This window comes from Crocuta crocuta, unplaced genomic scaffold (genome assembly GCF_008692635.1).
Source record: "Crocuta crocuta isolate KB4526 unplaced genomic scaffold, BGI_CrCroc_1.0 scaffold465, whole genome shotgun sequence".
Lineage (NCBI taxonomy): Eukaryota > Metazoa > Chordata > Mammalia > Carnivora > Hyaenidae > Crocuta > Crocuta crocuta.
This window is the reverse complement of record NW_027528912.1, coordinates 461287-471664: the sequence shown is the minus strand read 5'-3', so window position 1 is coordinate 471664 and position 10378 is coordinate 461287. Positions and strand designations below refer to the sequence as shown.

At 33.8% G+C, this 10378-nt stretch overlaps 1 protein-coding gene across 1 annotated transcript in view; it reads left to right on the top strand.

Annotated features, from left to right (window-relative positions):
- Positions 1-10378, top strand: part of PXDNL (peroxidasin like) — a 430252-nt gene that overhangs the window by 305987 nt on the left and 113887 nt on the right. Inside the window, exons 7-9 of the mRNA XM_077757094.1 lie at positions 913-1082; positions 3446-3563; positions 10147-10316. Of these exons, the coding sequence (XP_077613220.1) occupies positions 913-1082; positions 3446-3563; positions 10147-10316 (458 nt within the window). The remainder of the gene's footprint in view (positions 1-912; positions 1083-3445; positions 3564-10146; positions 10317-10378) is intronic.

The window sequence follows — 10378 nt, the reverse complement described above, 5'->3', positions numbered from 1 at the left end:
GACAGTATCACCCCACTACCCATCATAAATATATTCATATTATTGTTTCATCCCTGGAATTCCCTTGTGCGGAGTGTGATCTCATTACCGCGATAGACAGACTTGTGGATCTCATTTAACTAATGCTGCCCTTTAACCCTTGGGATGGATGGAAGAGATAATTTATCACTTCCATGTCGTTTTTGCTATACATCTTTTGGCAAGAATGGAGGTATATACAATCAATCTCTTTGGTTATCTATCAATTTTATTTCATGAGGAAAAAAATGTGCAGGAAAGTATTTGGAAAGCATTGTAAAACTTCGCAAAAGTGAAGAACTTGTAGGCTTAGATTAGGAAATACCACCAAAAAAAATGTGAAGGGTCTAGCCATCAATCTGCAAAGAGACACTCCTAGATGTGGACCTTTGTAAAGTGGCATCATTTCCAGTGAAAGCCAGGCCTTTTAGCACACAAAGAAAGAAAATTTTAAAAGTCCTGCCTCTATCCTTTAGGGAAAATTGAACACACAGGGGAACACAGCCCTATCTGTAGTGACGTCAAGGTGGTTTACAGGAGAAAAGAGCCAGTCATGTGAGACAGTTACACAAATCAGACACGGCACATTTATAGGCTTCCTTTGGGTATTAAAGCCTCTCTATTCTTTCTTTTAAGTCACCTCTATGAAAAGGTTAAAAAAAAAACTCACCAAGTATAAATTCTCTGTTCTTAACATTTCAAAGATCTGTAACATTTCACTACGTACAGTTTTAATTCTTAGTCTTCTCCAAGATAAGTAAGTGTTCAGTTTATCCTACAGTCATTAAGGTAAGCTTACAGGTAAGAGTGTGTTTTAGTCTGTGAATTCAGAAGGTGCAAAAAAAAAAAAATTAATAGTCACTCAACAGTTGTAATTCTTGCCTGCATGCCTAGGCGTCTGGATTCCAATGCTCTAGTTTGTGACTGTGATTTAATGTGGCTGGGGGAACTTATGCGAGGCTATGCCCGAAATGGCCAAACTCAGGCTGCTGCCACATGTCAATATCCCAGAAGGCTCCAGGGACGCTCCATTGCTTCCGTAACAGTAGAGGAATTCAACTGTGGTACGTAATTTTCGCTGTGGGTGGAAAATGGAGTTGTCTTTTGTTTGCCTTTTTCTATAAAGGTTTGTTACACAATATTGCATTTAGAAGATCATAATATCAAAAAATGCTACTAAGGGGGTCAGTTAAGAGTGTGGTTAATTTTCTTTTCATTATCTGCATCTTTATTTAAGGGAGTTTTTATCATCATAAACAGAGCTGGGAATGTCCTTGAGGATCATTTAATCCAACTTTCAAATTTCAAAGGAGACATATTGAGGAAAACTATTTTTCATTGTTGAAAAACACTGACCAGCATTACAGTTTCCACTTATACCTCAGTTATCACTTAAGTGCTAATGATTAATAATTGAGGTTTTTCAACTTTTGATGAAATAATTATTAATATTCACAATATTAATGCAAGCTTTGGATTTGTTAAATATAGTTAAAAATTCTGACAGCTTTAATAAGGCTATCAGGCTTTAATTGAAGATCCAAGTATAGCTTCTTAGAACATTATTTGGTTCTCACTTTAAGCTTTTAATATAAATAAAAGAATATTTACCCATATATCTATCTAATCCATATTTATATATAGCTTTAGACATGAATAAATGAATGAACATACATACATGTGCATGAGTGTGATAATTGGGCTCCTTGGAAATTTACTCACATGATAGCTTATAGCAAAAATTTTCTTTCTAAAGCCCATTCACCGGTGGCCAATTTTTGAATTTCTCTAAGCAGGTTATTTGGAAAATTATATCAATATGATTTCATTCCATCCAGATTGAGAAGAAATGTAACTTGGTCTTTATTTCCAAATAAATCCCACATTTGTCTGTGCTTTCCATCTTTACTACCAACTTCAAGTTTATGTTGTAGTCCAGTTTGCCTGGAAACTTACAATACGTCTTAACCACTGTCCTGGCTTTCATTTTCCTCCCTCTCCAATCTATTATTTAAGGGGAGATCTTTAAAAACAGGTATCTGATTATGTACTTCTTTTGTTCTGACTCTTTTATAGCTGCCCACACCTTAAAATGAAATGTGAAATCCTTAACAAGTCATGCTTCCTCTGTGTTGAATCCCCTGGCTCCTCTGTGTAACTTTGATTCATTCTTCCTGTCCGTTTGCTCAGTGATGTTTACCCATCATGATGTTCTTGCAGTTAGTAGAAGTTCTTAAGCCTTTTTCCATTTCAAGAACTGTCCACCTTCTTTTTACTCTGTCTATAACATTCTTTTTACACATCTTCTTATAAAGGCCTTTTCTTAAATATGAATTACTTGGAAAGGCTTTGTTTAATCTTGCTCATTACCCACCTTCTCCCTACCACACACACACTGAGTCAAGTTCCTTTTTATAATCTGTCAAATTGCCATTTATTTTTCTTAGCACTTATCACAGTATATTGTTACACATTTTTGTGTTCATTTAATTTCAGTTGTTTCAGTGAAATGATAACCCAATACATACAGAAATTTTGTTTTGCTCACTATTTCATCAGTGGTCTTAGCATTGGGCCTGACACACTATAATGTTCAATTTTTAAAAAAATAAATGTATAAAGGAATCAAACTACTATTCCAGACAGGTTAAGGCCAAGTGTTGATCATATGGACTTTTGATGAAGTGGTTAAGGTTGAGACCTATATAACATTTCACAGACATATTAGATCTGGTTATTTGTTAGTGATTGAAAATCTCAAGTCATGCATTTATAAAAAGAGTTTTATCATTTAGAAAGATTTAGAAAAAATCATGTTAAAATCACTATAGAAAAGTGAAATTCCTTTTCTAACATTGTTCTCTATAATTTAAATTCAATAATATTATTTGATTCATTAAAAACTCAATCACTCAACTTCCTTATTAAAATTATTTAAATGTTTCCATGTTTGACCTCTAATTATTATTTGAGAATGGAAACATTCATTTATATTAATGAGTAATTTTGCTAAACCAGGTTTGAGGTCTAGACATACAAATTCTTATAAATTATATAAAGTGGACAGTTAGATGGCTAATTGTCTAGGAAGAGTGCCTGCAAATTTCAAGCTCAGTTGAAGTATTTGGCTTAAAATATTGCCCCATAAAATCAAACTTCTTCCATAAATATGGTCGTATTGAACTACTAAAAATAAAAGCACAGGGAAATTTATTTAATTTACTTCATTAGAGATTCCTTTATGCACTGAATCTTTCAAATTTCTGAAGTTTTGTTAAATATATGTTTAATGTCTAAACTGGTATATTACTAGGTAACTGCAATACAGTCTATAAAACTTTAATGTAGAGGGATATTAAATATTCTCAATCTTAGAATACTATAATTTTGTATCTTTAAAAACACACCAATAATTCATTTGTTACAGAGAGTCCACGAATTACTTTTGAGCCCCAGGATGTGGAGGTAACATCAGGAAATACTGTCTATTTCACTTGCCGGGCGGAAGGAAACCCCAAACCGAAGATTATTTGGATACATAACAAGTAAATATTAAGCGCGGACATGTGTTGTATTCTCTTTCCAATTTCATTAATCCATTTATCTTGCCTCAACCAGTTTATCTAGAGATGAAATTTCCAAAATTATCAAATTTCTTGGAGATAAAAATGTCTCTTAGCATTCATCTTTTGACTCACCCAAATTATCTGGGGGACTTCTTAAAATTGTTTATTGCCAGGCATTAATGATTGTGAAAGTGACTCAAGGAATTTTGTATTATTTCTAGAAGGAAATATTGGAATAATACTAACTAAACTAGAGTGTTTTAAAATATGAACATAATTAGATATAACCTCATCTTAATTATTTTAGTTTCAAACTAACATTTTACATTGATGTTGCAAATTTCATATAATAAATCATTATAATGTGTAAGTGAATTGGCAATAAAGGATAAGCAAGATTATTTAAAATACTAGTTATTTCTGTTCTCATTGCACTATTTGATAAAACATGGTATCAATATAAAAGTCTGAATATAAAATTAAATAGCAATAACGAACTTTAAAAAATAAAATGTCTAAAGAAAGAGTGGGGAAGTGATATGAGATAGATACATAGAATGAAATACATACTTGGTACAATTCAATCACAGTACTTGGATAATTATATTATCATCATTTACATTAGTGGTAACTAGCACGCTTTGCATGTGTCTTTCCCATGTTTGCACAAAATTTCATTGATTGCTTTCTGTCATGTGTGTAATCAATGCTATATTTTTATGATTTTCTTCACAAAATATTCTGATATTAAAATGTATCATTTTTGTATATAATTTGAATTTGTAATTCTACTAAGAAACCTACACATGTTTGTAAAATGTGTTTTTAATTCTTGCAGAAAACTAATAAGTATAGGTTAAAAATAGCTTGGAAAGAAAGCAATTATGAATACTATTAAATCTGGAATCTGGCCCAGGAGAAAGATTCAATTGATAGAAGACTTCAATTTATATCCATCTGGAGATTGTTCAAGGGTACTTGAGAGATAGAAATTGCTACTTGTAATGTCTTTAAACTGCTTGCTTTGCCTTCTTACAGTTTAAATTCAGTCATTATGTGTTCAAGGTTATAAAGGTACTGAAATAGTATTTAGAAAGGGACAAATGAAAAATCATAATGCCTGATGGAATGTATGACATAAGGGTTTTAAGTATGGTGACTAGAGAAACTAAGATGCATTTAAAAGGAAACAAAGAAAATTGGAAAAGAAGGACTAAAATGAAAGAAAGGTAAAGTATAGGCAGAAATTTGTTATAATATTAACCATTTTGCACAGAAGAAAAATAGAGATGAAAGGGAAGAGTTTATACCAAGAAATACTTAACATCAAAGGTCTTAACTTACCAGTTATTTGTCATTGAGTATTTTTTTTAAATTTTTATTTATTTATTTTTTAAATGTTTTATTTCTAGGAGAGAGAGAGAGAGAGACAGCGTGAGCAGGGGAGGGGCAGAGAGAGAGGGAGTCACAGACTGAAACAGGCTCCAGGCTCTGAGCTGGCAGTCAGCACACAGCCCGACGCGGGGCTCGAACCCACGAACCGCAAGATCATGACCCAAGCGAAAGTCGGACGCTTAACCGACTAAGCCACCCAGGCGCCCCTGTCATTGAGTATTTTTTTATATAAAAAGATAATATATAGACTAAAAGTGTATGAAACATAAAGTCTAGTGCAGCAGATAATTTGAAACAAACATTTGTTTCACATAAACTAAGCTATGAAAAAAATACCGCCAATTCATTAGAAGCTACCCAGGTGTCCCTTCATAAGACTCTCTTTTTTTTCCTTCCCCTAAAGTCCTCTATCCGGACTTTAAGGTCCATAAGAGCAATGTGTTAGGAACTGATTAGACACAAACAAAGGTAGAATTAGAGAATTAGAAGGTATGTTTGTTGGAGTAAATTACCTTCCAGGATGGTTACAACACATAGAAACTATAATTCAAAGGTCCAGGACATATCTAGTAGGAGTTTCAGAAAGATAGGTTAGAAATACAGAGCTGGAGTCAATGTTTAGAGAAGGATGAGGACTATTTCAGAAATGAAAAAAAAGTCATGAGATTTCAGATTAAGAATTGTATTTCTTCCCTACCTGGGTTTAAAAAAATAAATCTATACCTGGTGAATATCAATCAGAAAGTTGAGAGAGATAAAATCTTTGATTCCAAGATAATTTGAGGATTACCTTCAAATGCATAACAATTACAATGACAGTTAACTGTATGTGGCTAGAAGGCAATAGCATATATTGAAATGATTAAAGGGGGAAAAAATCTAGTTTCCTTCTGTTTTATATTCAGCTAAATTATCTGACAAGTAAAATAAAGACATTTGCAAAGAGTTGAGCCTTACCAGGGGATATTTGCTAAAAGTAATACAAATTAGAGAGATGTGATATGCAAGAAGCAAAGGTAAAAGCAATGTATTTTTAAACATGTTGCTAAATATGAATAAACTGACATTGTTAAATAAACTATTGACCAACTTTAAAGTAAGAGAGAAGTAAAGTATTAGATGATATCAACAAAAATATTGTAAGGAGGACATAATTAAATCATTTTCCATGGCTCATTTTTGAGGTATAGAATAATATTAACTTTGGAGTTGGAGAAGTCAAGAAGGCTTGGTAAAAATTATGGTAAAATACTAAGAAACAGGAAGAGACTACAACCATTCATACTAAGAGATGGGAAAGAGTGATTTAAAAAAACTGGACCAGTCAACAAAAGGGATAGAATTAAGATAAAGGAAAGGCAAAGGAAAGAGAAAATGAACAAAATATCTCATCAGAAGTAAGTTTAAATACATTAGTAAAAACAATAAATGTACAGATTGAATAGCCTTTGGAAGCACATAAGATTGGATTAAGACAATCAGCTATGTGTATTTATGTTTATTTAAAACATGATACTGTGAGATGGAAGCTGGATGAGTAAGCATATAGCAGCAATGTTGTGCTAATCAAAATAAAGATGCTATATCAATATTAATATCAACCAAAGTAAATTTCAAGAAAAAAATATAATTGCATATCATTCATAATTACATATCATTAGGTCACAGTGATAAGGCAACAATTCACTTGGATGTAAGAACCATTTTTGATGTAAGTTTAGAGATTCTTTAAGCTTCTCAGGAAGAGGGTAAAGTGATTAACAGAACCTATAAATAACAATTGAAATAAATTATTAGTAAATGATTCATTGAATCCAAAGAGGAGGGAATGCATTCCAGCTGGAGAAAGAATGAATAAAGGCAGAGGATGGAAATCATTGTGATTGGATTCAGGAAAGAGGACAGATCATAATTGTTGGAATGAAGGTTTTGCCCATGAGAGTGATAGAAAAATATTAAAAAATAACTGGAAGGCTAATGCCTTTGGCTTTTCATCTATAATCTTTGAGTGCTGCTAGAAGATGTTGAGCAAGATGGTCATATTACCTAAGAGGTTTCTAAACCAGCTGTGCTTTTGAAGATATTTTAAACTGGGGAGCATGGATGATAACTTTTTCATCTTCATATTTCTGGTACCTGGCCACAGAGCCTAGTTCTTAAAAAGCACTTTATAAATGCTTATTGCAATGAATTGCCTTTAATAAATCAAATGTATTTACTGGCACATTTTCAAGGAAAACAAAAATCTAAGAAAATTCTATTTGTGCAAATCTTTGTGATTTTACATATGATTGCTACTTGGTTTGCATCAAGTTGACAATGTGATACATATATTGAAAACTGAAGACCTGCTTTGAAGTTTTGAAGGAACATCATGATTCACGAGCAAACAATTTTATCAACATAACCAAGGAGATAGGAGCAAACAGAAAAACAACCAGGGAAAGGGATCTGTGCATTGTAAAGTCATGGGTTAGATGTGCTGCTGTTGCTTTTATACCATTTTAAAGCATGAAAATTGATGAATTCTGTTGCATTGTCTAGCCGGAAGACAGATATCATGTACACATTTGGTAACTTTGATATTTTAGGATTCAGTTTTAGAGCAAAAGATTTTTTGCCACATTTGCTTTATTTCTCTGTGTGTAATATGTGTGTACAACTATTTTTACTATTTTTTCCCCCTTCTCCTCCTCCATCTCTTTCACTTCCATCTCCTCCTCCATTTCCTTTTGTCCAAATTTTCCATCACAGGGAGGCTGAGGCAAATGCTGTGTTTTTACTAGTCTGTCATTTTACAAGATTCTACCTCCATGAAGGAAGAGACTCTGTCGTATCATTCCAAGGATTTGGGAAGGGTAAAATTTTAGTTCATTATAAAAGGATACGACTCAGGAACAGCCAGATGGAAGAGACACAAAGGGCAAAGTTGGGAAGGGGTGCAGACCTTCTATGCTTTCTGAGCATGACACTCCCCAAATCTCTGTGTTTACCAGCTTGGAAGCTCCAAGAACAAATTTTAAAGAAACTAAATCATCTTTGGAAAAGATGCAATTCCATTATTGCTGGTGTGTTTCTTTGGGAGTCGTCTTTTTTTTTTTTTAAGTTTATTTATTTTGAGAAAGAAAGCATGTACCAGTGGGAAGGGGCAGAGAGAGAGGGAGAGAGAGATGTCTGCACAGAGCTGGATGTGGAGCTCAATCTCATGAACCATGAGATCATGACCTGAGCTGAAATCAGGAGTCGGATGCATAACTGACTGAGCCACCCAAGCACCCCTTTTGCAAGTAATCTTAATTGGGTTGAAGGTTAGATGATTTTAGAATTGTGTTTAAAATAATCAGCTTTAATACTAAATGAGACTTTGGAATTTGTGCACTGAAAGAAAATGTGCTTTATGATGTCCACTGCATGTTACACTGGGTAGTCGTGGTAGTTTGTATTTACAGGACTATCCATCATCTAATTTCCTTGCCTACACCTTGCATGGCTGACCATTCAGAAGCACTGTCGTTTTTCCTAAAGTGAATATCTTCAAAAATAGCAACTTGAAGTTCTCACTAACTGGTAGTTTTTCTTTTTCCTTTAAAAAAATAAGGTTACTTATTTTGTTTTTAAAAATTCTTTTTTTAATGTTTGTTTTTGAGAGAGAGAAAAAAAGATAGAGTGCAAGCAGGGGAGGGGCAGAAAGACAGGGAGACAGAATCTGAAGCAGGTTCTAGGCTCCAAGCTGTCAGGACAGAGGGTGACACAGGACTCAAACTCACAAACCGCTAGATCATGACCTGAGCCAAAACTGAGTCAGATGTTTAACTGACTGCACTACCCAGGCACCCTAGTAACTGGTAGTTTTTCTTAAAATTAGGCTTTTCAGTGGGTGAAGAACAGACTGTGTCTGTCTGAAGTGTCTTCTCCTGTGCTCCCACTCTAAAAAAATGAATGTGAAATATGGCTATTGTGTGGCTTTTTATCCTTTGTGACAGAAACTGCTGAACAGGGATATTTATCCATCTCTTTAACATCCATCTCTTTAGTTTTTATGTATATGAAAATAAGGTGAGTTATTATCCTTCAATGATGGCACATATTTAAATTAGTAGACAAACTTGGAAGCTGTTCACTTTGTAAAACAAATTAAAAAGAGAAATGAGATCCCCTCAATGGACTCTTTCCTCTCTAAAGGGTGTTATTGACAGATGACATATAGTAAGTATTTAATAAATGCTTATTGAGTGATGAATGTGTGGGAGGGAGCATTTTAGGTTTAATACATTTACAGTGCTAAGCATACTCATATGAACATCTATTCCTCCTCAGACATGATCATGAAGGATTTTTAAAAAGGAAAAACTACCATGATGAGACAAAACCTTCTGTACAAACTTCCAACATATGTTTATGTGTCCGTAGCTTTGCATTTACTGCTAGAGATAACCCAAAACACCATATTATTGATCTCTGAACCTTCTGGGTGATAGTCTTCCCTACTATACTCAATGGATCTACCATTTAAATGGACAAATGGCATTTTCCTAGTATTTCCAAAATGGTCCAATTCAGTTAAGAGAGCCTAACATCCAATGACTGGCTGAATGGGTTATGCTTATTTAATGCCGTGTTGTGTAATTTTCCATGGCTTTGAGCTATGTTGTCTTCAATACGAATATCTTCCTACTCTTTCACAAAATGTGAATGCTTACTGAATGACTCACAGAAAAGAAGTGCAAAACTTACATATGATCATGTGATGATTCCTCTTTTTTTTTAAATAGGAATTCAGAGGTATAACAATGTGCAGAAATATCTTTCATTTGGATAGATGGCTTTAGTGTTGAATTCATAGATGGCATGAATTTAATCATGCCAACTTGGAAAGCAGGACATTAAGACCTCCTTCCTTTCTATTGTGTCTTAACTCAAAACCTGTGTTTACAATACAATCTCAGAAATGGGAAGGGGCAACTAGGATGTAAATTAAAATCTTTTGGATTACTAAGATAATTTTAGTATATGTGCTGCCGAAGCAAGCACTTACTAAGATAATTTTAAAAATTAACAAGTCAATATACATGAACCATATTTATAAGTTCCTATATTTTCCATCTTATTAAGTGTTTTAAATATGATTGGGGTTAAATAACATGTATGTGAAAACGTGCATTTCCAGCCATTCATTGGATTTGGAAGATGATTCTCGACTTAACTTGTTTGACGATGGGACACTCATGATCCGAAACACTCGCGAGTCAGACCAAGGTGCATATCAGTGCATGGCCAGAAACTCAGCTGGGGAAGTCAAGACCCAGAATGCCATGCTCAGATACTCCAGCCCTCCAGGTACGGCTTTTTTCCCTATTGAACTTAATGTAAATGCATCAGTTCTCTGTCAGTTATTTGCA